At 38.3% G+C, this 27,436-nt stretch overlaps 1 protein-coding gene across 1 annotated transcript in view; it reads right to left on the bottom strand.

Moving 5' to 3' along the window:
* Positions 1-27,038, bottom strand: part of GAK (cyclin G associated kinase) — a gene marked incomplete at its 3' end in the record, with an annotated part of 44,628 nt that extends 17,590 nt beyond the window's left edge. Inside the window, exons 1-12 of the mRNA XM_009583582.1 lie at positions 26,979-27,038; positions 25,478-25,537; positions 23,417-23,531; positions 22,849-22,991; positions 19,571-19,696; positions 18,325-18,414; positions 12,104-12,239; positions 11,374-11,486; positions 10,706-10,817; positions 8,389-8,512; positions 616-665; positions 370-518 (exon numbers count right to left, since the gene is read on the bottom strand). Of these exons, the coding sequence (XP_009581877.1) occupies positions 370-518; positions 616-665; positions 8,389-8,512; positions 10,706-10,817; positions 11,374-11,486; positions 12,104-12,239; positions 18,325-18,414; positions 19,571-19,696; positions 22,849-22,991; positions 23,417-23,531; positions 25,478-25,480 (1,161 nt within the window). The remainder of the gene's footprint in view (positions 1-369; positions 519-615; positions 666-8,388; positions 8,513-10,705; positions 10,818-11,373; positions 11,487-12,103; positions 12,240-18,324; positions 18,415-19,570; positions 19,697-22,848; positions 22,992-23,416; positions 23,532-25,477; positions 25,538-26,978) is intronic.
* Positions 27,039-27,436: the final 398 nt, after the last annotated feature.

Below are 27,436 nucleotides of genomic sequence, written 5' to 3'. Positions count from 1 at the left end.
TGATAAAGGAAGAGCTCTGAATGAAGGGAAGATTGACATTTTAATAAGATCTTTAATTATGTTAAGTATTCTCCATTTAAATCTGAAACATGTAAGGTACCGGTACGTGTTTTCAAAGATATTACCAGCCTAGGAAACACAGACTTTAGTCAGTAAGATTAAAGATTAGTCTTTAATCAGTTAAGTTTGGATTGAAAGAAAAGACAAGCAGAATATAGGTTACTCTTTGACCTTATGTTTATACTTATTCTTTTGCGATCTTTTTGATTACTAGCTTACTTTAACATATTTCACAATAAAAAGCTGAAGGTATAATCAAGACATTGTGTTGAAAGACTACTTACAGAAATACACAAAAACTATACACACCCTATTATGGAATCTTGAAGACCTGTATGTTCTTGGAGAGAGATTGTATACAGCATAGTGGCCAGGATGTTTGGAATCTAGACATAACCGCACATCTTCTATGTTATTTTTGATGGCAGATTCTACACCTTCAGCTGGAAAGGACATCACTGAAGACAGAACAATAAACACCAGGTGAAGTATTCACTTTTTTCATATATTAAGAACAATCAGAAATTATCCTGAAGACAGACATAGCTATCATACCAGCAATTCTGGAAGTGATGTATGATATATCCAAGTCTCCTTTTGCATAACTGAAACAGAACACATTGGAATTAATACTGGGAAATAGAACCATTCAAGCCATAAGTCTAAAACCCAGGTGTCTCAGGCTACACCCATTACCATGAATAGCATTTCATTTCTTCCATTTGAGGCTTGTTACCTCACACTTTAAGGATTTCAGAATAGACATTGTATTTGAACAGTTACTCATTTACATCAGTTGCAACAAAACCATCTCTGGGATCTTGTACAAATACCATCAATGTTTAACTCATTCCTCTAGCCCCTGCTCTTACTGATAAACATTCATTGTAAGTATCAGTTTGAAAGCCTAATGAGGATGCATTAACATCTTTAATGGAGGACATCATAATGCTTAAAACAAAGACCATTTGTTGAGACATTACATTTTAAATTATGTAACTCTGGTGTGTTACTATCTGGCCCAGATGGCCATGCCGCCCAATTTGTGAATTCCATATGAATAGAGGGTACCTGAATCTTTCCTCATTTAAATCATTCCTCCAAAAATTCAATTCCAAAACCCCCATAGTGAGCAAGGCATTAATGATTACTTATCTCTTTCTCATATAGTTGTGCACAGTTCTAAAGAGAAGCCTTTTTGAAAAATAATCTCCTAGTGATTTTTTTTTTTTGTATTTAGGTCCATTCCCTTCATCTCTATCTAATCACCCACATTATGCCAATAATTTACTATTTTAAGACCACTATTGTTTTTTTGTTTCTAGGGTATCTGCTATGTAGCAGGACACAAAAACTTGAGAAAAAGACTGAAGAGCTCCAGCACAGGCCAACACCCTTGAGTGTAATCTCATAGGTCTGCACTCCTGACTGGCAAAATAAGAACAAAGCTCACCTACAGAATTTAGTTTAGACATCCCTAACTTAAGTAAGTCTGTAGCATATTATCTCCAGAATATCAAAATGTCATCACAACACTACGATGCATGTTTAAGAAATGCAGAAGCACTATCAAACCAATGCTTTTTTATCTATAAAGTTTCAAGACACTCCTTGAAAGAGCAGACCTAGGATACGGCACTCAAATTTTGAAACATCAAGAGAGAACATTATGCTTTGATTCCTTACAGCTTGCTAGTAAACATGAAGGAGGCTGGAGGCATTGATTAAAAGAATATTGAATTTACAAGGATTGGGAGGAGGATTTTAGATAAGGCAAGAATAACTGTTCTGAAAGCAAGGATATTAAACAATATTTATGTGGAAGGGCATAATCAGCGTCCTAGCAATTACAATGACCCAAAGACTCAAGAGAAATTGAAATCACCACAGGGAAGTTTGAGAATCTTACTAGACAAAAAAAACTCAGCCTTGAAAAATCTTGCATAAGGAGGTAGACAAAATGGCCAGATAAACACTGTTTCAAAATTCTTTGCACATTTGGAAGGACATAACTTCATCATGTAGCTCAAGTGGTAACACTGTTGCAGACAAACTAATTAAGGCAGAAATTTACATTCAGAGCTAATCATGATTTCTTACCAAAATTAGTGATGAGCACAGTCCTTTATATCATTCAGAAGTGTCAAATGTTATTTGTTGCTTACACCCACCAGCTTCAAGGAAGAAAACATGCAGATCATTCTAATGATACCAACTTTTTTTGATACCAGGATAAAGAACCACCTAATACGATAGTCTGAGAACAAAGAACCATTATTTCTTCAATGCTGTAACAGTGAGGTTAAGCAGCAACTTGAAACAGAAGCACAGAACTATTAAGAGCAAAAAACCAATAGTCCTCACACCCATTCGTTTGGGAACACTTTCAGATACTGACTTCTTATGGCAACACCACTTAATTCAGCTTTGCTTTTTACATTTGTCTAAATTAAAATGCAACATTACTAGGAGCATGGATCTCACCATACACATTGCTGAAGAAGTGCAGCTTGATATGTCAACAACAGAGCCCAGCTAGCTCAAGCTTGCAATTTTGCAAGAAAAAATCTGTATGCCTGTTAGAACTGAAAAAGCTTCAGAATGTTTGTGCTGTCTTAATTAAAATGTAGCTGCGAAACTGCAAAATCAACAGAAGTCTCCTAGAACATGTGATCTTGTCCTTGAATTACTATTCCTTGAACTTTATTCTGAAGATTTCAGAGCTATTTCAGTAGTAAGACTTAAGACTTGAACACAAGGTACTCTGTTTTTAGTGGAGTGTTTCATGTCAGACTGGTAACTGAGATTGCTTTAAATGGCAGGAAGGTGAAAAAATGCATATTCTTCACACTGGTAAGCATTCCTACACATTTCAAGATATAACCCTGTAACTAAACATCAGGAATAAGGTCTTTCCTTTCATGTTCAGAAATTTCATTTACCTAGCAGAAATTTCATTTACCTAGCGATGTTGCTGGCAGGTGGTAAGAGTAGAAGAACATGCAAACAAATCAAGAGACTGCACAGAGGGTTTCTGGCTTGTGATCCATATGGAAAACTCAGTGTGCTTTTTAAGGCTCTGATTAAGCTAAACAGAGAAGTATGTTATAATACCAATATTTAGTCACTTTTCTGATGATACCAGGCTACTTCAAGGCTTTTTAGTGAGAAGTCTAGTGGAAAAAGTAGCAAATAAGATATGAATTCCCATTTTGCAGAATAAATACCTAAACAAAAGAAGGAGTTTTAATTAGATGGTAAAAATTTTTCACCGTGTAAATGGTTGGCGTTATCAATCTTGCCAAAATACAGCTGCACTTAAAGACCATAATTAATATTAAACAAAAGATCATTCCAGCAAATTAAGTTAAAAACAATTAAATTAATTGAAAAATAAACTAGTTAGCATACAGCACAAAATTCTACAATGGTGCATAGTTACCTTGTGTTACTACCAGCTGAAGATGGGAAAGAATAAAGAATGACAGACTAACCAGCACAGCTACAATGTGAGCATGCAAACAATTATCTTCAGTTAAATAATGCTCTAACACTAAGCAATCTTCCTCCAGACATCTCTACACTCACAAGAATAGCTAAGCACCACCATTTTTTCAGTTCATTTTTTAAAAGCCAGGAAGAAATGCAGCACTGAAATTCACATCGATCTGCTCCCACTTGGTTTTGCTTCATAAAACCAAATTAATCATTCAACTGCCTAGTGCAACACAAAGATCCAAATCAAACATTAATGCAGCATCCAACCACAAACAAAGTTACCTTAGAAGCAAAGAAAGCTAGCAATAAAAGGCAGCTAATTGTTCCCTAAATCACTAGATCATAATCTCTTCAGTGAAAGAGACTGTTCTGACAATGCAAAACAAGATTGATCATAAGTTTTGGATGCTGCTTTCAACACCAGTGAAGACTGGATACGTAAAACATTTATATACGTTTTTTGGCAGGGCATCTGTAACCTGTGTGGATGCAGACCTCAATAAGCATAAAAGCTGGTCAAGGGCACAGCAGTGTCACAAGCGAGAAATGGACAAGCTGAACAGAGGTATGTTCAGGCCGCACAGCTGCAGACTGAGTTATCAGGCCCACCGGACACCTGCTGGAACAAAGTTCCCTTCTATGCAGACACTGCTCTGCCATATCAGGCCCCTTCACAGAGCAGTGAAGCATATCTGCTCTAAGTGCGTACACACCCTAGTATTTTCTTTTAGGTCAGTTTGTATCAATAGAGGGCTGAAGAGAGTTGCTCTGTGTTCTCTCTCATGTAGCTATAAACTGCTTCTGCCTGACCTGAATCTGCAATGGAGATTGCGACACCTGCAAGTAAGGTGGCCTGAGGGACAATCCAGACGGCCTTCATTCACTCTCCTGTTCCTAGTAGCCTGTGACATGTGTTTTAGTTTTCAGAGTTTACCACTTATTAGGATAAACAAGAAACCAAAATTTGAATTAAGATAAAGGCAGCTATGGGAGAGAAGAAACAATTAACTTTTTTGTAGCAACTACAAAACACCAACTGCAGTTTGGATTCAGTGAGAAGGAAGTCTGTTGGCAGATAAAGGAAATAACTCCACAATTCAGAACAGCAATGGTAAGTAGGAAGAAGAGAGCCTACCTAATGAGATGACAGACTCCAACACAAGGAGTTCTTAAGTGTGGTGAGGAAAATGCACAACAAGGAAGAGACATTTTAGTTTGTCCAGAATGTCTGCTTCTCATGTTGGTTGAAGAGTTTTGGAAAGGCAGTCAAGGATGCAACAGTAGAAGAGGTATTCTCACACCCCTGATGGTATCGGCTGTAGCCACAAGAGAATGACCATAACAGAAACAGGTATGTCCTAAGGTAGATGCAAACAAAGAATTAACACTTCAGCTTGGTTAAAGCATAAATAGTTTAAGAATGCACAAGCCCAGTGGTGGGACTCTCAGCAGCTCGGTGAATGTTAAATGCTAAGAATGTTAAATGCTAAAGAACCTGAGACTACCTTAGGTCCTGCATAACATTAAGTATTGCTCACGTTAATTCATGTTTTGCTGTTTCAGTGAACTGTTAAACACAGCTAAGATTCAAAATACATGACAGGCTTATCAAGGAATGAAAATTACAGCACTAAGGGCCACTAAAGAATATTGGCAAATTACAAGTGGAAAGAGCTTCTCTTTCAGTATTGATTAAATATTATCTGGAAAATAAGTGTTGAAGTAACTGGTTCTCACTAGCATAATTATGTACTTGGTGCATTCCCTCCTCTTCTTTCACTCCCCAACCCAATGACCAAATTCACTTAGATAACACAAAAAACCACAAAGGTAGTTGTATGAAGACAGAGGGTCCTCCACAAAACCAAGATTTGTTTATGTTAGTGCAGAGCTTAAGCAAAAATCTGACAGTCTCTGACAGCTCTGTCAACAGAGGTGATATGCTCAAGTCACCTAAATATAAACCCTTATTCAATCAGCCTAGTCCAAAACATCTGTGAGGGACTGATTCTCCTTATGATGAAGCTTGGGACTTAACATACACTGTCTGATGATCCTCTGTCAATCCATCACAGCCCACGGAAGTGCTGTATCCATTAGCCGGAAAAGGCCTGGGGCTCATTGATCTAATTCGGATATTACAATATTCCCACCCATTAAGAGCTACAAACCAAAACCAGGTCAAACAATTACATTCACAAGCGACTCAATTCTAGTAAACATCCACATGTGACTTTCTGCAACTAATACAAATAAGATGTAAAAGTAAAGAGCTTTTCTTTGACTAGTATTTACTAAGTTCCACAAGACATGCACTAAAACGTCTCCAACAGCACTCGCATTCCTGACAGAGCTTAAACACTACCACAAAGTCATGCCAGATAGGTTTGAAGCAGTTTATAGGATTCCAACAGTTCCTTATGTCTCACACAAATTTAAGGCATAAATGATCCTTCCATGGGGCTCTGTGCAGGACTCGAGAGCCTCAAGTTCCATCTCAATCTACTTAGCATTTTTTGTCAAAAAGGGATTCTAACTATAAGTGCCAAACGTATAGTTCAGCCACAGAACACTAACTAGCAATTCAGATGTAGCATAGTAACTCTAAGAATAAGATAGATGCAAGACTTATTTTGAGCAATTGTAGAGAAGAGCATGTGAACTGAACAGCATCTTTTCAGACAGCAAGTACTCACTGTCCTACACTTCAGTAGCTGCTAGATGAGCTCTGCAGATGTGGTTGGATGTACAGTTACTGTTCTATTCCTTGCACTCTACAGTTATTACGGAACCAAAGGAAATCACACAAAGCAAAAAGCCACACGCACCTGTTAGGTAAGAGATAAAAATAAGGTACAGGCACAGCATAAGCCATGCCATATTAAAAAGTCAATTTTAGACTGTCCTAACCCACCACTAGGAAAGGGGAAAATGGCACAAGATGAAATTCAAAAAAGTAATTAAACTTCCAGTGGCCTTTAAGGAAGAAACCACTTGAAAGAGCAGTAAGAAGAAAATTCTTCAAACATAACTGACCAATGGAGGCACAACAATTTAGAAAGACAAGAGCACAAGAAAGTGAAGTGCAGGAGTACCTCAGTTACATGTAGTGCACAATCAAAAATATAGTATCAGAGTAAGAGCTAATGCAGAAACACACGCATGGGAAAGCAGGGCTTATAACTTTGTCAAAGGTTTAGAAGAATTTAAGTGTTATCTGTCACAAAGGAAGACAAGTAATTTTTCTGCTGCAAATCAAACCTAAGCAAAACTGGCAGAATTTAAGACAAGGAATTAAGTACCTTCAAGTTTACAAATAGTAGAGCTGTCAAAGACAAGGAATCTGCAGAACATTTCCATGTTTTACCAGACAGTAAACTTTGTTTAACAAGATACCACAAAAGGAACAGAAGTAGGACTGAAGAGGAGGGGAGAGGAAGATCAGTTCCACAGCAGGTACAAGGAGATAATGAACAGAGGCCTGCAAGACCGCATATGCCAAAGAAATAAAATGGAGAGCAGTTGCTTAAAAGTTGCAGTTCATCATGTTACTTCATACACGGAATTCCTACAGTTCTGCTAAGCTGCTAACAAGCCACCGCTTTTCACCATGCAACAGTTCATTCCCCTTGTACACCTCCCTGTCTTCTCTTGAGTCGGTGTGGTTTCCCCAGGGTGAAAAGTTTGATGCTACTGTGCCAATTGCTTTTGTAGAAAGCTTAAGGACCAAAGCTGCATAGCTTTTGTGACCTTTAAGAAATAGAGGACCTGGTCTTTCTAAGCCACACATAGGAAACTTAAACAGACTAAGTGTAAAAGCAAACAGATAAAAATGCACTTGAAGTGGTTACAGAGGTGCAAGATCTACAAATCTATCTAATCATTACAAACATTTTAGAGCAGCACTACACAAAAATTACACTCAGTGACAGAAAAAAATGTTGCAAGCAATAGACTTCACAAGCCATAGCGCAGCACCCCAATTAAAGGGCCACAAACTCTACAGTGAGGGACAAGGTTCAGTATTCCTTAGGAGGCTCTAGTTCAGTCATGGTATTCAGTAGTAACTTACCTGCTCTTCCTAGAATTAACAAAAAACTTTTACACTGCATGAAATTTACTGAGTTAAAAATGTGTGAATCAAGGATTAATATTGATCATATAGAGCTACTAGAAACATTTGGAATGGGACTGAAAATCTAATTAGAAAAAAATAATCACACACTAGGTATCTGCGAACACATACATCAAAATGGGATAGTATTGTTCGATGTAATGCACGGCAAAGGAGACAAACAGTGCAGATCCTCTCGCTTTGCCTTGACCGCGTAGGATTCCACCTGGAAACTAAACTGGACAGAAGAGCTCATACGCTATTTCCCTGCAGTTTTTCTTCTCACCTCCATTCCTTTTATTTGTGCCTTTCACCTTTCACCACATTTTTTCTTCCTCTCTTATTCATGGAGGCCCTATGTACTAATTCAATTCATTCATTCTGAACCACAATAGTCTTATTCCATAATTCTCTGCCCTGCTCCAGCCCTCACCTGCTCATCTGTCCCAAGCTTTCAGTATCTAAAATACAGCAGAGAAAGTAGTACTTATGGACAGGCTTTTCCCCCCAACATTCTAACTTCTAGTATATGATTGCTAAGGTAACTTTTGTATTAATATCGTTCATAAAATCTCAGGGCTAGCTACCAGCTATTAGAGTTCATACTTGGAAAAGTATGCTGAATTTGATCATTTCTGGAGTAAGCTCCTGACCCTTCATTTAGAACTCTTACCAGCACAATTTTAAATTTTTTTTTTTTTTTTTTTTTTACTCACTTGGCCACAGACTGGATAACTTTAGAAGATGTATCCTTAATATTAGTGAAAAATCGCTCTGTTCCACCCCTCAGAATATCAAAGAACCCTCCATAAGTCTGGTCACACTCCGCAACGGTCAGGCCTAGAGTAGTCGAATAAAAATAATTGTACTTTAAATCATATCCTGGAATGGGCTCCATACTAAAGCAAGTTGCCTACAAAGCTGGAAGTGAATGCGCGTACAAGCTACACCTTGCTGTAAGGCTCACAGTTCTAAAGGTCTCCTTAACTATGACCTATGCAAAAACCAGTACTTTCTGCGGTCAGGAAGTACTAGCAAACTATTTAACACATTGTTTAATTGACTGTTTGCATTTAAGAGAAAACAAGGTAAAAAATTTCTGAAAGTAAAGCATTTCACATTGCCAGTGCAGCAAAATACTGTCTTTTTTTAGTATCAGTCTCTTAAAGTGCAGCTTATCATTAGCAAATCTACTTAAGCACACCCCCATAGAGACATTTTAATGTGGGGCTTCAAAAACAGCTGGCACTATTAAGTTATTTTTTAAGCACAACATCCCAGCTAGCACAGAATCCCAGCAAAATATCCCTATTAATACAATTGTATACAACAAACAGTACTCATTCTGGCACAAAACAGATGGCCAGACAGCCTTTTGATTATAACCCTATTAGGAAGCTGGCTTCTTCCACAGAAATTGATATACAGATAACATTACTGCAATAAATATTACCCAATTTTAAAAGTTTCTCTGGATCATTAATACCCTTTGTCTCATTCACAATTCAGCATAAGTAATATCAAGCAAGAAATACCAAGCTGGAAGGAAAATTAAATACAGTATGAAATATTCCTTTGATATCTTCTACATTAATTAAATGTTCCATATTAATATATGATAAGATGGGTGCAGAAATCGCCTTTTAATAAGAAATTAGATGCAAATAAGCCTATCAAGCTTCTCATTTTCTTTACTATATTAAGTGCAAGTATTTTCAACTGAATGAACTCTGGAATATCTACTTTTACAGAACGGGTTTGTCAGCTTTTAACTGTGTGATTTTGGAGGCGTGTTTTGGTTGACTCAATTTAGTACCTCTAGTCCAACTACTGTTTTTTCTCAGATGGTACCACAACTCCTTCTCCTCACCATTGACGTCCTATGATGCAACCATCTCCTGAAGTCCTCCCTGCCCAATTCTCCCACAATTAGCTGGGCCCAGTGGCTATTTCTGAAAGTACTGACTGATTAGCCAACAAACTGAGTTTAAGGTGCTGCTTTTTCCCTTTGAGACTGTCAGACATGAGTCTGACATGAGTCTTTTGGAAGTGATGAAACTAAATAGCTTTAGATTATGATCACTGTCAGATGCGCTTCAAACTATCAGGGAGGGCCAAAAGTCTTTTTGGGGAGGAGAGAGGGACTCCAGATGCTTACAAAAGTACTTCTTCCTCATACAGGCTTTTCATAGGCTAAAATAAATACATGTCAGATCAGCGACTCCTTAGCATTAATGAACTTCTGCAGTCGTAGTCAAAACCCCTGCAATTGCTTCAGTATTTCTTTATTGGACCACCTCAATAGTTAGACACCAACAAGCCCATTTTAGCATAAAGTTATACCAAAAGCCACAGAATGGCTGCTATCTTTTTAAGTTGTAACATATCTGATGTTAAGTAGTTCTTCTTGGAAAGCAAAGACAACTGTCACTTTCTTACACCAAAGATCCAATATTGTGCAGGATATGTACTGATTTCAGTAACTTCTGCCACAAAGTAACAAGGTTCAGTTAAAATACAGCACTTCTGAGAAGATTTTTAACAGTTTAAATTTAAACTCCTCTTAAATTCTCCTCTTTACACAAGACACTCCAATATCATTGCCTCATGGAATCGGAAAGTTTTGGGTTTAAAATAAGACATTTTTATTTGTTTGTCATAACATGAAGATTACTTTCTCTACAGCTATTGTTCTTGAGAACATTATCACTTATTGTATGCACCACTTTCATCAAGTTTTAGTTCACTTATTTCAACTCTCCCGCCTCTACAAGTCAATAATGCATTTTAGTTTCAATTATTTTACACAGGAAACAATTTTATCTCGCCCAGCAATGAACTTGAGAAATTCACAATTGCATGTATCAACATACCACCAAATCCTGCGAAAAATAAAACAAGGTTAGAAACAGTGATATAAATGCAAAATAGCTAGTACTTGTGCAAAACATCTAAAACCATCACATGATTTTTTTTCACATAGAAGACACACAACTGGTTTTACACTAGGATGATGTCTCTTTCTGCATTTACCTGCATTGTACATATTGTTGAGCTGTCCTGCAGGCTTGGAGCTCTGTGAAATGGAGGTCACAGATGTCCGAGGCTGAGCATTGTTTCCATAGCCTCCATTTTGTTCCAGGAGCTGAGGAGATTAATACTCACTATTAGTATTTTCTTGCCAATTTAGCCAACTTGTTATGCTTTGTAAATTACTCTTACTTGGTGAGAACAAGCAAGCTGAATGTCAGGAGAGAGCTGGGAAGTTAAGATACACCAGTTGATTCACTTGCAGTATTGTGCAAATTAAGCATTGAACAGAAGACACCTTAAGTGGGTTTCAAGTTAGTGTAGGCAGAGCCTTCATATACTAGATTTTTCTGTACAAGTTAATTATGATTAAATGCAGCATGCCCATTTGTGAACTAAAGAATGACCCAAGATCACGAGAAGTTTTTCAACAAGCAGTAAGAACTACAAGTAGTTTTCTTTAATGTCATGCAAGCTCTGTGCTTTTAAAAGGCATCTTTTCAAAGGTTCTACAACTGAAACAAATCAATTCAATTGCATTTCAAAACAAGATAGTGTGAAATTTTCAACAGACTAAGGAACAGGGGACCTGTTACTAAACTCACACTCACTGGATAAGAGAGGAGAGAAAGGAGACCTGATCAATAATATTCCTTATAAGACATCTTTACCTCTGTGATGGGGGATTTAGGATTCACATTCCTAGCTGCTGCAATCTCCTGCAGTTGATTCACAAGTTCAGTGATTGACAATCTCTCCTCTGGGTTCACCTTCAAAGTGGAGCCTAAAAAAGGAGATTCAGACGATGTAACAGATACCCTTCAGAGCTTTTCTCCCAGCAGAGATTAATAGTTTCTTCAGTGCACTCCAGCGCAATAATCAAACACGTGAACAGAGTGGAGCAACCGCTAAATCCATACCCAAATATCATTGTCATAACAGGTATCCATGAAAAAACACCATTTAGGGTTAAGAATATTTCAAAGAATATACTTTAGGATCAGTTAATGAATAACCTCAAAAGTAACTTTATATACAATAGTGTTGGAACTGGAGATACATTGCTGGCACTGGAATTACAGTTTCCAGTAATCTATTTGAAATCTAAAGAAAACAGAATTTCTAAAGCAAATTCAAAGAAACCAAATCAAAACACTAGTTGTTCCTATGGACTAATTCAGATCCTAAATAAGACAGGTAACAGCACTAAAAAACCAAAAGTTTCATTTAAAATTTCCAAGTTTTTTGATAATGGATTAAAATTTTTCATAAAACAAGAAGTTGTTACAGTTAACCTTTTTCACCATCACATGTCAAAACATTTAACTACCAGTAATACAACACTGTCAATAATAAGATGTATCCATAAAGACACCAAATTAAGTAACATTGCAAACTTACGAATGAGATCATGAAACACAGAATAGCGCGTGTCATTTTGTGGGATGATGTATTTCCCATTGACTATGCGAAGTTTAGCTCCATCCTCAAATGGATGTTGTCTAAAGCACAGCAAGTACAGGATACAGCCCAGAGCCTACAGAGAGATAAAGGCAGAAATATTTCATAGAATCATGGAATCATTTAGGCTGGAAAAGACCCTTAAGATCACTGAGTTCAACCGTTAACCTAACGCTGCCAAGTCCACCACGGAACCATGTCCTTAAGTGCCATGTCTACACATCTTTTAAATGCCTCCAGGGATGGTGACTCACCCCTGGCCAGCCTGTTCCAATGCTTGATAACCCTTTCAGTGAAGAAATTTTTCCTAATATCCAATCTAAATCTCCCTTGGCGCAACCTGAGGCCATTTGCTCTTGTCCTACCTCTTGCTACTTGAGAAAAGAGACTGACACCCACCTCTCTACAACCTCCTTCCAGGTAGTTGCACAGAGCGACAAGGTCTCCCCTAAGCCTCCTCCTTTTCTCCAGGCTAAGCAATCCCAGTTCCCTCAGCAACTCCTCCTAAGACTTGTGCTCTAGACCCTTCACCAGCTTCGTTGCCCTTCTCTGGACATGCTCCAGCACCTCAATGTCCTTCTTGTAGTGAGGGGCCCAAAACTGAACACAGGATTCAAGGTGTGGCCTCACCAGTGTCAAATACAAAGGGACAATCACTTCCCAAGTCCTGCTGGTCACGCTACTTCTGACACAAGCCAGGATGTTATTGGCCTTCTTGGCCACCTGGGCACACTGCCAGATCATATTCAGCTGGCCATATTCAGCTGTCCAACACCCCCAGGTGCTTTTCCGCCAAGCAGCTTTCCAGCCACTCTTCCCCAAGCCTGTAGCGTTGCATGGGGTTGTTGTGACCCAAGCGCAGGACCCAGCACTTAGTGGTATTGAACCTTGCACAACTGGCCTCAAGCCCATCGATCCAGCCTGTCCAGATCCCTCTGGAGAGCCTTCCTACCCTCAAGCAGATCAACACTCCCACCCAACTTGGTGTCATCTGCAAACTTAATGAGGGTGCACTCAATCCCCTCATCCAGATCATTGATAAAGATATTGAACAGAACTGGCCCCAATACTGAGCCCTGGGAACACCACTTGTGAACAGCTGCCAACTAGATTTAAGTTCATTCACCACAACTCTTGGGCCCAGCCACCGCGCCATTTTTTTACCCAGCAAACAGTACACAGATGTCATGGTGGTGTCACAGCATGTAGAACGTTGGTGACACCACCAGCCCAGGATGGCTATGCCAGTCCAGGCTGGCAGATGAGCAGGCAGGTGAACAAGGGCAGGGAGGGGAGGGCACAGAGGCAGGGGCTCCAATGGTGATGGTGGGTGGCTGCTTTGTACTATAGTTGGACATCCAGACATGGAAACAACCAGACCACAGCACACTCCTGTCTTCTTCCTCCTCTGCCACCGAGCTGGAGAGTTGCCAACAGTCTACAGGACAGATAAGATAGCACCAACCCCTACGCCATGGTGGTCTTACAGGGAGCTGGAAGCTCCCCAAAACCACAGGCAAAGGGAGCTCTGTGCCCTTTTTCACTGGATACCCTGGGACTGAGCTCCTGGCACTGGCCCTAGTGATGTAGTGGCTATGTCAGTGGGCAAAATGCTGGTGGTGGCCAGCATTTTTGGCCCAGGATGGGTGTCTCCTGGCCGTCAGGGAGGCATGGAATGGACAACCTTGGTGTAAGGCTGGGAGGGCCCCACGCAGGGAGGCAGCAGCAACAGAGCACGGCTGCTTCAGTTGGTGGTTCTGTCTTTGACAGCTGCAGCCCCAGACAGGGACATGAGCAGATCATGGCACACTTCTGTCTTCTTCCTCCTCCACCACTCAAAGGAGTGTTGCAACTTTATACAAGAATATTGACCCAAGGATAAAGAAACATCTTATCTTGTACCTCTACACCTTATCTTGTATCCTGTGATAGATATCATCATGGTCGCACAGGAAGCTGGAAGGTTGCCACAGCTGTGGACAAAAGGAGCTCTGCAGCACCCATATTCTTTTTGTGTAACTTATCACAGAATGAAAAAAGTCTATAAATACGAATTTTCTGATTCATGAACCCATTGGCTGGTTCTTCTTGTTTGTGCTGTCTTTAATTCAGGCAATGATACTTAAAGCAGAATTTTAGACCATGACATTGATTAAGCTTCCTAATACTGCTTGCAAATCACAGGTTTTAATCGTCAACTCCTGAGTGATGCAACTTTCTATATGTTCCCAGTGCTTTAGAGACCAGTGTGAAGACACTCCTTTAGAAACAATTAGTTTTGATGTTTCTCTGAGGACAGAACACTTAGTGAAACATTAATTTGTTTGGCATGTCAATTAGAGAGCTCCAAGCTGCAATACTGCTATTAAACAAGGTTTGTGGGGTTTTTTCCCTTTCATGGAAGTTTTCAGGTTCAGGGATTCTCCTATTCCTGTCTTTTAAAAAATCATTACAATAAATCCATTGTATAAATTTCACAGTATACAAAAATGAGTAGGCTTGCAACACTGAACACGTACAGGAACAGGATTTTTCTTACAAAAAGGCTCCGAAGTTTTATTTCATATCTTCATGCTGTGCTTCAAAGAGACTAATTTTATTTGTAGGGACAGAATTTGGTCTTTCGTATTTCTAACTCAGACACATTCTGTTACACAATGCACCAGCTAGGTAAGCATTTCAGTGTTAATCAATTTGTTTAAATGACACTAGGGGGACACAACATTATCTCTAAAATGTTTGTTGTGATAAAGCTTTGAAGAAAATAAAATGAGGGTCCCTTTATTTCCTACAATCAGAAGGTTATTCAAGTCTTATAACAAATAAAATTTAATATCATTTTCAGACAGGTTCATTCACGCCTCAAAAATCAGAAAACCAGGACTACCACATCCTGAGAACTTTCAAATTCTTTGGTGTGCCCAAAATTGAGACCTGTGCAACCTGACAAGGCAACAACGACCAAAGCCAGAAGTCAGTTTTGAATTCTAATCTCTGAATAGTCCAGGTGTTACGTATTAGTTAGGATAATTTCATCTGTTACTTAAGTAAATGGAAGTTGATATATATATTTTCATATAAAATAACATATGAAATATACTGACAGAGTTATGCTATTGTAATAGAACCACGTTCCATCTGGTCCGTAACAGCTTGATAATAAACCATCCAATACCTCCAAGAAAGTGTTTGCACAAGAGAGTGGACAATTCCTCCTCAAAGTTTCTTCTAAATCCCAGCTTAGCTGCTTGAGCATATGGGCTTTTATAGCCCCCACAAATAAAACAAGCCAGTGAAGACACTAGCTAAGAAATCTGCTCACTGTCTCCCGTCCTCTGCATGCACTGTCTCCAACGGCCCTCAGTTGTCAATTTATCCCAAGAACAGTTTCAAAGATTTGAATGTTATTAAAATCTCAAAGGTTTGAGATTTAGTTACTCCAAAATACTTACTAAGTCTCTCAATCCAGGGCCAGAAATAAACTGCATACATTAATTCTGTATTATTGTATAGCAAGTACATTTTTTGTCAGTCTGTGGATAAAAAGCTCTCCATAATGTATACACTGAAGCATCATAATTAATGAATCCAGAAGAAAGTACAGAAAATGCCACCTACTCTGCCACAGAAATGCCTGCAAGTAAGACAGATCATAATTTAATTGGAGGAACAAAACTACTCCCTGTGCAGTCCGAGACACCATGCACAGAGAAGACAGCATCCACAGCCACACGGGGGGAAAAAAAGCACAAAGGCAATCAGCTGAACACACGGGAAGTGAAGAGACCACTTAAATTTGATCTTTGCTTTAATTGCTAGAGAATGTTTTTCATTCTCTCTGCTTTATCTGTAACTTAGGATTGTAACAGTGATATTCTGAGTATTTTAAACACCAACTGTGATTCAATTTGGCTAAAAGGCAATTCCAGTTGCAGCAAGGCAATTCCTCAAAGCCAACACCATCCAGATAGTCTCAGCATCGATACACTTAACAGAAGAGCCCATTTCCCCAAGGTGTTGCCCCAAAGCTGCAGACAGTCCCTCTACAGAAGCTGCCTGTCTCAGTCCGAGCACTCACTTGCCAGCAGGTAAAAAACCAGCATGACAAAGTGACCAAAAATAACTAGGAATAACTTTTTGACCTGCTGCTGGGCCTTTTCCAGCAGCTAATTTAACAGGGACAGCGTGGTTTTTCAGGGGTTGTGGTAGTGTTTGGGGGAGTAATTGTTTGAAACAAATCAAAATGCTGTTATTTTTCCACTGACCAGCTTCAGGCAATAAGCAGTACACTTAAAATGACAAAAAGTTCTACAGTATAGCTGCAGGATGACACACAGGTATTACACTGAAGTACTTTCTGAATAAAATTAAACTACGTGAAATCTAAAGACATCATTCAGCTCACACAGAATTAAAACCTCCAAGATGTCTTGCACTGACTAGAAGAATTTTTTGCCAGGTATTGGTGAGGAGAATCCAACTTTGAAATTTTGCTCCTTAAACATATTCCAAAGCACCCTCTTCGGCTTTTTCAGAAATTTTTAAGAGTGGGAGTGTATGAAGGGCTTTCCAAGGCAAAGATAATTTCAATGGAGAAAAATCTTTATGGCAAGGCAAAGCCTGTCATTTCAGTGGAATTCAGTTGAACTTCAGTTCAGGAAATCACATTAATTCAGGAAAAAAGGAACTAAAGGTATTTGGGTTTAGTGTTTATTTTCTGAAGGTCTCTAGACTTAGGTAGGAAATGTACAAAAGCAGTTGGCCAAGCCTAAGAACCTCTGATCTTACAATAAATATCTAATCACATTCTCATTGTGGAGTCTATGTGGTTGATAACTAATGTTTCATCTATGCTGCTGTTCTAAGTAACACATTTCTATGTCCTTTATACTTTTAAGCTCACAGTGACAAGCACACTGACCGCAACCACAGGTATTACTCACCCTATCTGCTTTCTTGGGAAAACTGTTTTGTTTATCCTAACCACAAACTACAAGATCAGTTATGCTTCCTGAGACAGTCCCATATTCCATTGCCAAATACTTTGCATGTTTTCACTAAACCCAGAGCGTAAAGGGAAAAACATGTTCTAATGAAGTAATGGTACAGGTCTTCCAAAGACACAGCAGAAGACAACCACCATGTTAATACTAACAGATACAGAGTTATTCTAAACAAAAAAATAAATTACAACTAACCTTTTGAGTGAGGCTTTTGTTAAATGCATTTCTAGCTTTTGTTTAACTGGACGTAATCTTGCCTCAGACTGCCAGTATTTAACTCATGTGAAGTGACCAAATGGTCAGAAAAATGTATTTTTCTTGGTATTTCTTCACATGCCAGAAGAAAATCGCCAACAACTGTAGAAGCTGAGTAAGAGTTTCTGCAATCCCTTGTAACTAATTTAAGAAAGTTCTGAGATTCCAAATAAAAACTTATAAAGCACCAGTATTACATTTTCTCAATTTGTCTTTTCACAAACTGCCAATACAGATAACAGCTGAACAGTTTGACCCCTGCCTCTGTAAAAAACATGCAATAAACTAAGTTCCTAAGCACAAAGTCACTGGGCCGTACCTCAGTACTATTACAGTATCACACAACTGAAAAAGGTACAACTGAGGATTTAATATTTACCTTTAATTCTGGCTACAGATTTTTCAGTGAATGTTAATAGTTTATCATTCTTTCTATACAAAGCATGAATGATCTCTACATCATTCTTGTCCTTGCTATCTGTCAGTATTTTATCTAAGCGTAATACGTACACGTAACCATTCTGAACTCCGCAGTAGGCTGTCCCAGGATTACATGCATGGCAGAGCATGAAAAGCAAGAATTTGAATCTAAGAACTGTAAGTATTGTGGCTCTATGGTGGCAAGCTCCGACCAGGCAACAGTTCTACTGAACGTCAAAAAAGTTCAGCATTGCCTCTTACAGTCAAGCTACATCTGGGAGAAAATCTCAAATACTACATCTCATTCTTTTAATATTTAGATACACAGTTCATACTATTTAAGTTTATTTTGACATAAGACAGTCTATCCTATGTTTATTTTGGTGCTTTTATTTATTTAATTAACAAATTAACATGAAGACTGCACAATCAGTTTCACTATGACATAAGCAGCTATAATACACCAAGAGAAAAATTTCTTACCCAAATGTCCTGTTTTTCACCAATTGGAAAATTTGAATACAAGTCTATCATTTCTGGTGTCCTGTACATTGGCGTTGTATTCCTTGTGATCTGCAGAAGACAGAATTTCTTGAAACTTGAATAAGCTATAATGGCATTCAGCCAAGGAAACAGCCCTCCATGTACAGTGGATAGCATTCTCACTTTGAAAGTTAATTTCAGAAATACTTGTCAAGGTAGAAGCCATCAATTGAATCCTGCAATAGTCACAACAGCTTTGATATGAGGCCTGATAAAGACAGTAGTACTCAAATGAGTAACATTGTGATATTCAAGAGTCCTTCCAAACTGCAAAGCATGTAAAGTACAATGACTGTTCTACATGACACAAAAAGGGATATGGACACAAATACAGAAAATCAACAATAAACCAAGAAGTGAGTTCATGCTCCAGTGTGCATTTCTCACTTCCTCATCACACTTAATGACAGTGCAGACACATCCAAAGATTTAAGCTATGTCCACGAGGATCCCTGAAGAGACCTTTTCTGCTATCTTTTTGCATAGACTATACAAGACAGTGGTACAACATCATCTTTTCTTCTCCAGAAACCAATGGATTGCTCTCCAAGGATGCTGGATTTCAAAACAGGGATAGTTTACAGAGACTCATGATATCAGAAGTTGCACACATGAATTAAGTGTCACTGTATTTCTCCATACTTAAAAGTCTGAGTCCAGTTGATGTACTACATTAGATTTACCAGCATTACTCTCAAGTCAAAACTAAGAACAAATGCACTTTGCAAAACACACTGCATGCTTAACACTGTCACTGTAGCCCTAGAGGCACTGCAATACTGCCTATTCAAATTCTACTGAGTAGACCTGCCACTTCTTTATATATCATTCAAGTGAGAAAAACAGATGAGAAGGTGGGAATCACTTCGGCATAACCAATTTTTTACTTCCTGTTAAGAGTGCAATTAGAAAAAGCTCTAGTAATCACTTCTACTTTCACAACAGATTGCAGAATGGACACTGCTCAAGTTGAAGCAGTGTTTGTATATGCAGCTACAGAACACAAGCTATGATTATAACCGCAGACAGTGTTTGAACTCTTCAAAACCAAAGCTTTACGAGCAACATTACAACTGCAACAATCTTCAGTTGTTTTAGAAGTCCCATGAATCAATATCATACTAACAGTAACAGTTAAATAAATCCACTGTTGATATTAAGATTAATCACATTAAAAGAGTCTCACCTCTTCTTCAACCAGTGCTCTCTTCTGTGCAGACCAGTTGTAGTCAGGATAGTAAGCTATAGTTGTAGCACTACCGAAGTCACAAAGTTTAATCGTCCCTTGGTTACTAATAAGCAAGTTTTCCACCTTCAGAAAGAGGTAGAAAAATAAATTAAAGACATCTTTTTTTCTGTACACTAACACACATGTTTTTAAACATCAACTCACTTGTGCATATATATAAAAAAATACTCACTTTAGCCCAGAATGTTGTTTACAGGAGCATAAAGGTTTCAGACAGTACTGTAGATGTATGTGGTGGCAATACAGCCAATTTTTAAAAGGAAGAATTGAAAATGCTATGAGCAGGAAACATGCAAGAGAGCAGGAAATAAACCCCAGGAAAAAGAATCATTTCATTAGTGCCTAAGAGGCCAGTTTTTCAGAGGACCACCTGCAGAAGCAGTACCTTGGAATCCAAATGTTTTCATGCATAAAACTGAACATTCCGTTAGCTTAATTGCAGTGGAGTAGAGGTTAGGACTGCTGTAGACACAAAACAGGAAGGTACTAGTAGAGAAAAAGGCTGCTGGGAGATATGCAGAAAGAGGCACCCGTGACCCTGTGCAGAGACAGAAACCAGCTATTTGAGGACTATGCACTGCCTGAATAGTTAGTCATCATCCCTCCCTTTTCCTACTTCATAAAATCCAGCCTTCCTGGATTGCTAAGTGAAATGGGGAAGAAACTTATGGGGAGGGGAAAAGTGGGCATTGGGCAGAAGTATTGTGCGGTCATAATCACAAAAGGACTGAAAAAGAAAATTTGTATCTCTGTATGAAGTCAGGAAAAGGTGTAAAAGAGGCATACTAGTAACATTACAACACCACACTTCAGACAACTGGGTTTGTCTTCCCTTTCCCTTGGAAACCACATCATCTCTGGACTTCCTTCTGTAAAACCTCAGTTTTCAGAACATCCTACTACCCTCCCTTATGCATGCCCCTTCCAACTTCGTCCACCATAAAATTAATTTTTACTACCCTGCAGGAAGACATAAGCTCTGTTAATGATGTGGTTAGAGCATCGATCTCAATGAGCAATCTGAACTCCCTTCTCTGTTGGATAACCTTTGTTTATCTCCAGGTACAATAAGAACGGTGGCCATTCAACATAAAATTAAATTTATACACTAAAAATGGTCACAGTAAGACCAGAGATCAAGTTTCTGTGCACATATGTTCTGTTTTTTGTGCTTTGGTAAGGGTTGCCAATAATGCAAAACGTTCCAGCAGATTATTCAGATTTTAACAGGCTGTGTGACCTGTATTATGCAGACTAGCTGTGCGCTGCATGGAAAACCTGAAAAGATCGACTTCAGACAATCAAAATACCAGAGAAGTACTGATATTCTACAAATTGCCCTGCAATTAGCTTAGAATTTTTACAACTCTAACTAGCTGGTTTCTCACAGTGCTGTACGCACACATTGTAAGTGCAAACTTCATCCAAAGGGATTCAGGAACAAAGAATGCACTACACTGCCAAGCAAGAGAAGGAAACCATAGGAGGACAGAAACAGCCACTACTATGAAGGTGAACTTGTTTTTAAGCTGCACTGTAGAAGTTCATGAGTCCTTATACTTTTAGTCAAGAAAAATCTATTAGGACTCCCCCCTCGCTGCGCTCCTCCCCAAACGCTACACTAGCATCTCAGGTCTCATTTGAGGTTGGCTCAAAACTTTGACCTACAGTTTTTTACGCTGCTGACCTAAGTTCAGCCTTCTGGAAAGGGAGGCACAGTTAAATGATCCCTATTTGGCTCCTGATTGTAGTAAGGTCTCTGTCTATTGCAGCACAACTATCATTTAATCTGGCTTTGCAGCCCCTGTAACGTGAAACCAACATGAAACCAAATTCCTGCCTTTTTCCATATTTTATCTCTGCCAGGAACTTACGTTACTTGACAAGAAAAAACAGACTTTGAATTACAGCATTAGCTCAAATTCTATGGAGCTGGCTATGTAAGAAATTGTATCTTTATTTGTAAATAGTTTTTTACCCCTTTTTCAGAGAAGAGAAGCACCTTTTCTACAAGCCTTTTTAGGGGATGGTGTATAGAAATTTCAGTGAAGAATAGAAGATTTTATTCTAGAAAGTAACGTGAAGAACTATGCCACCTTGGTTACAATTTCTTTGACGTGATCTAGAAGCCTGCTCAATGGTGCTGAGGAAAAGAAAAAAAGGAGTGCTCCACCATCTATTTTTATATTAAGGGGCTATACTAGTGCCTAACATCAAAGCTTTCAACAACAGGTGAAAACACTTAGCACACATTTACTTTTAAAAGTGGTTTCATTATTCTTTCCTCAAAGTAATCGAGTACATGCTTAATTAAGGATGAACAAGTTTTCCTTTTTTATATTCAGCTGATCAAGCAGGAAACACAGGCATGTGTGAAATTCAGACACTGTTTCAAGAATAAGAATCTTCTTCCTCTTATTTTGTTTATGTTTACGAAGACCACCTCCTTCCACTAGGTTCAAATGTATTTGTAGTACAGCAGAATCTCACTGATGATTAGGGCTCCTTCATCTAAGGTATAGCGTACATGTAAGGTGAACCCCCGCCTTCAAAATACAAAATTCAAACACAGATGCAGTCCTTTCAAATCTCCAAAGTTTCTAAGGGGACAACACTTTCTACAGCATAACCTTATAGCATCTTGGTAAAGGCTAACAGAATGAAGAAACAAAATCTATCACGAATTATACCTACCAAATTTTAAAATTCAAGTTAAAAACAAGCTCTAAAATGCAATGCAAGTTGTTAGTTCAAAAACAAACAGCTTACTACACATTCTCAAAGGCTACGGAGTCTTTCACAGACAATCCAACATTACCTTCTCTTCTCCTTCAAAGCTTCACCTCTTCTATTTAGAAAACCTGCTCACCCCAAAACTGCAACTCACAAGTCATAACTGGTTATTTTATCAAAAGAAAACTACTTGAAAACTAACTTAATCAGCAAACCATGATATACTACTTCTCTGTCAGCTTGTTCAGATAGAGTACAAGCAGTACTAACACCACAAGCACAAGGAAAAGCTGTTGTTTGAAGAGATGCAAGTATTTCAGTGATGACTTCGCTGACATCCAGCAGCCTTGGCAAGGCAATACATGTATGCACTACGCTCAAGGGTGTCCACTGTATTTGATCAACAGCCTTAACACTGATTCAGCCCGACAGGTTCCTTTGCTGCTTAAAAATTCAGCCTTTATTTAAACATTGTAACATACCTTTAAGTCTCTATGGATAATAGGAGGCTTCTGTTTATGCATATGCTGCACTGCTCTGCAGGTCTGATAAAAGATCTTCAAAACTGTGTCACAGGAGATAGGTGCTTTGGATTCCACTTTCTTTAAGAATTCCACTAGCTGTCCTGGAGGATATCAGAGAAATTCACATAAGCACACACAGAACACCATAGATTCTGAAAGCTTGGCATGAATAGACAAATGCTCTTCTCATCAAGGAAGATTTACAATCTTGAGTTGTAGTATTAGATGGATATTCTGAAAACGGCAAATCCACACTGACTGCAGTGCCAAAAGAAATGGTGCTCTAAGGAACTATTCTTCCTCTTCCTTCCTCTGACTAGTCTCAAACACAAAGAACTTAATGATTATCCCATATTTAAGATGAGGTTGAACTCTAGTCTCAAACAACATGATCCTTATCCTATAAAAGATGAGGTTGAGCTCTAGCTCTACTGAACTATGCTATCTTTAAGAGGCTTTCAAAGCTTCTAAGCTGTGAAGCAACCTGTGCAAAACATGCACTGCTAGGAAAAGAAATAAAGTTTACCTTTACACAGCTCTGTAAGCAGAAGAAACTCTCCCTGTCCTGTGTCTGATTCTTCTTTTCCTATAGATGCAGCAGAGCAGAACTGGACAATGTTGGGATGACCTGAAAGTTTCTTCTGGAGATAACAAGGTCAAGGAAGGTGACTGTCAAGTTTATCAATACTATTGTATACAGCAGTTCACAGACATCTCATTTGAAATGTTAGCTTAAAACCACAGACAGCATTACAGCTGCAATTAAAATACTAAGCAGAACAGGGAAATCCATGCCTCAGCTGAAAAAAAAAAAAACAGACTTCAAGGGAAGCCACTGAAGGTAATGTAATAAAAAGCAAAAAATAAAATATTAAAAAAAAATCCTTGTGATTAAGGCTCTGAGGAAACTGGACTTCATAACAGGCCTAGTTACTTCTTTTTGTCTTTTGACAATGGCTGCAAGGCATTAGCACAAGTACCACAGAGACCTTTTAATTATCAGCTGTTTCTCCAGCTGGCTGATCAAGAAAGGGCTATTGTATCAACACCTGTCTTTCCAAAGCAAGTATTAAGTATGTTATGATTTAATTTTAAGTTACTAAAATAAAGTTCAAAACAAATAAAAGCTCTAAAAACCAAGGAACTTATCCTGCCATTATTAGTAATAACTCTTCATACTAAAACCTTTGTCATGTTTCACTTCCAGTTCAAAAATTCAAGGTATCATTTTTGAACTATGTAAAGGGGAGTAAAATGTAAGTGATCTCAACTTCTGGAAGTTACATTGCATTATGTTTGTTTGTGTTGTCCCTGATGCGCATCACCTTGGTCATATACCAAGACTCAAGCCTACGAGACAAACACACACTATTTACAAGATGCATTCATCAAGTCTGAAAAGAAAAAAGCAAAGACATCGTAAGTACAACAAAGCTATAAAAAAAGGGCAAGTTAGACCCACCAAATTAGAATGAATCCAAAGTACTATTTTACATCTTACGCATCTCTTCACAACCTTTTACTCAGACTTGCAGGAATTAATTTCATTTCCCAGTTAGATCTGTGAAAGGAAAGTTAGCAACCGTTAACCTTCGTTCATGTTGTGCATATGTTTTAATGAGTCTGAGCTGTAAAAAAACATCCAAAGAACATTCAGTTCCTTACTTCTGGCAAGATGTAGTCAGAGTAGCTAGGAAATGTATAGTGCTATGGTGTAGTCCGTTCTCTGCAAGTGTACTTCTAGTGAACTGTGTCTAGTGTAAGCTTTTGCCAAACATTTCAGTAATCATAAAAAGAAGTATTTGAGTAGCTTAAAATAAGATCAGTGGTTTTGCCTGGTAACTCAAAATGAAGCTAAATACTCAGGGTGGTAAACAAAACAACAGCATACCACAGCTACTCACTGATTCACAAACTGAGGGTCTTAGAGCAGATGCTGGGGAGCAAATACTGAGTTTACTAAAGCCAAGGACTGAAAACACTCTGATATTACATTATATCCTACCATCTAACATCACTGAAGATGAAAAGGACAACGATGACACTGAGAAACATCTGCTTCTTGTTTCTGATGCATGTATTCTACTGAAATTCCTTCCTTAATATTCAACATTACTTTTAAACACCAGACACATCTGAGGCACAAATTAAGAAACATTGAGAGTAAATACAAAGTTTTTAGTCAAAAAGGCAATAAATCCAGTGCATGTGAGGGAAGTCTGCTTAAGACTTTAATACCATCTGAATAGTCAAAAGGTCTCTTGACCATAGTCACAGGACTGCAAGAAAGCCTAAATAAGAATTTCACTTCTTGCTAGACTACGTACACGACAAAGTCTACACTAGCTACAAAAGTTATCCGCACTAACTTTTAAATTCTCGCTATTTTTGAAGAACTGAACTTGCTGGATGTTGGTGCCAGATTCATGACAGACCACGAACCCAGACCTTCCTCAGAATGTCAGTCCTCTTAAGCAGTGTATGGCATGGAAAAAGCTGAATCTGTAGAGCAGTCCTCCATTTCTCAGAAATGTTTGCTATCAGGCAATTAAATAGAAACATTAAAATACGTTCCAGAAAAGGATACCATAAAACAAACTTCCTGAATGATGGCTTTGTTCTTTTCTTCTTCATTAGACAACAATCTCTGTCAGAAAACAGAATAATTGAGAAGCTATAGTTATTAAAACTTACAGAAAAACAGTGCACAGATTTTTTTTTTCCAGAACACAAATGATAAGCTACAGTCAAAAACCTAAGGAACTGTGATGGGACAGTAAACAAACCACACTTATTGTACATTTGGACATACTGCCATAAACATGGCACCCAGTTTCCCAGCTACCTGTACTCTTCAGGTTTAGTGATAACTGAGCAGTTGTAACCTTTGACACTCAAAGTAACTGCTCTGACAGTTTTCTGTTGTATAAAACACTAAAGTCTCTGGCTACCGCATTGTGCACTGAGAAGGAAAGATTCATCTTCCACCTCAAATCTTTAGGATTTCAACCTTCAACCACTCCAGCCAAAACTTCTACAAATTATGCAGCCCAACTTTTTCAATGGTACCTGAGTAATCAACAGCAAAATCAAAGATGACTATTTCCAATATCACTTGGATTTGGAGTCAACATTTGACTAGAATCAATCTGAGCATTTGCTACAAAAGTACCAGTTTTACAAAACAGAGGAAGTACAGTAATGGTTCATCTTTTATCTATTTTTAAATGGGGCTACTTCTAGGTGACATTTTGAACACACATGCTGAATGCGTTTGGTCACATTTTGTTACTGCAGGATGTGGTATGAAAAGAAAAAACACCAGAGCAAGTAATTACTGGTGGTGTAATGCCATCTTACCTCTCCCACGTCTCATACTACTACCCTTATCACTTTCTCTCCAAGATAGATGTCTTCGCACTGATACAGCCACAGAACACCCCTACTCCAAAAATGAAGCCATTTTGTGGTGAACACAAGTGACATGATTTTTTTTGCAGCAAAATATGACAAAGTAAATGACTTCACTTTATTGTCTTTTCCATAATACTTCAGTTTTTCAGCTGTTACATGATTATGATAAGCCTTCAGAAAACAAGAATCCAGAGGAGTGTCTCTGAAAAGTGCCAGGCTGAATGTTTGATCAATGAGTCGAAGTGTGGAGCATTATTTTTAATATTGATGAAACTTACTCTGGAAGTACAAAGATAGGCTAACCAGTAGGCTAAATCTGCTTCTGAGGAGTGAAAATATTCCTGTACCCCACTTCAGGTAAGTAGGAAAGATTCTTTTTACCCATGCAACAAAATGCTTGGAGCAGGGTCATTAATTTCTAGACTAAATGAAAACAAATAGCAGTAGTACCTAACAGAGCAACTCCCATCTTTGGCATCTAAATATAAAGCGCAGGGTCCTAAGAGGAATGACTGTTCTAAATACAGGTACAGTGTGCTACAAACACCACTTCATGATTCTGCATTTTTCCAAATGACTTGTTCAGTGGTATATATCAAGAATTAACTGTCATGCTAAGGTACCAAGCAAAAAGACAGACCTCGTAAACCTGTAGTGAAGTAAATTCATTTTACCTTTAAAGCATAATCTTTGCCACTTCCAAGATCTTGAGCTTCATAGACAAAAGCAAAACCACCTACAAGAAGAAGACACATTAAGTCAGTTTTAGTTTCAACATTCAGATAAATCATTCTTTTTAGCCTAACAGAGCTAATACATGAATTTAGATGCTTTTCTGAATGTAAGTAGTATACATATATTTCAGGGGCTTGCCAGGAGTATGCCAGGGTAACCTACATACAAGAACTAAAATATTCTCTTCCTCTTTTACACAGGCCAGAACCACACTGACTTCATTACTTCCCTGCATTTTGTTAGTCTATGCAGATTCAGATTTAGATTCTTTGTTAGCATATGCAGATTTCCTATGAAGCAATTTTTTTTAATGCAGGTCCTTATAAAACCAAGATTCAGCACAGCCAATATTACCTAGTGTTTTTAAACAAACTACTTCTTGGTTTTACACTGTTAG

The sequence above is a fragment of the Fulmarus glacialis genome, unplaced genomic scaffold (assembly GCF_000690835.1).
Source record: "Fulmarus glacialis isolate BGI_N327 unplaced genomic scaffold, ASM69083v1 scaffold3938, whole genome shotgun sequence".
NCBI classification, from domain to species: domain Eukaryota; kingdom Metazoa; phylum Chordata; class Aves; order Procellariiformes; family Procellariidae; genus Fulmarus; species Fulmarus glacialis.
Note: the sequence above shows the minus strand (reverse complement) of the source record. Positions and strands in the feature narration are given on the sequence as shown.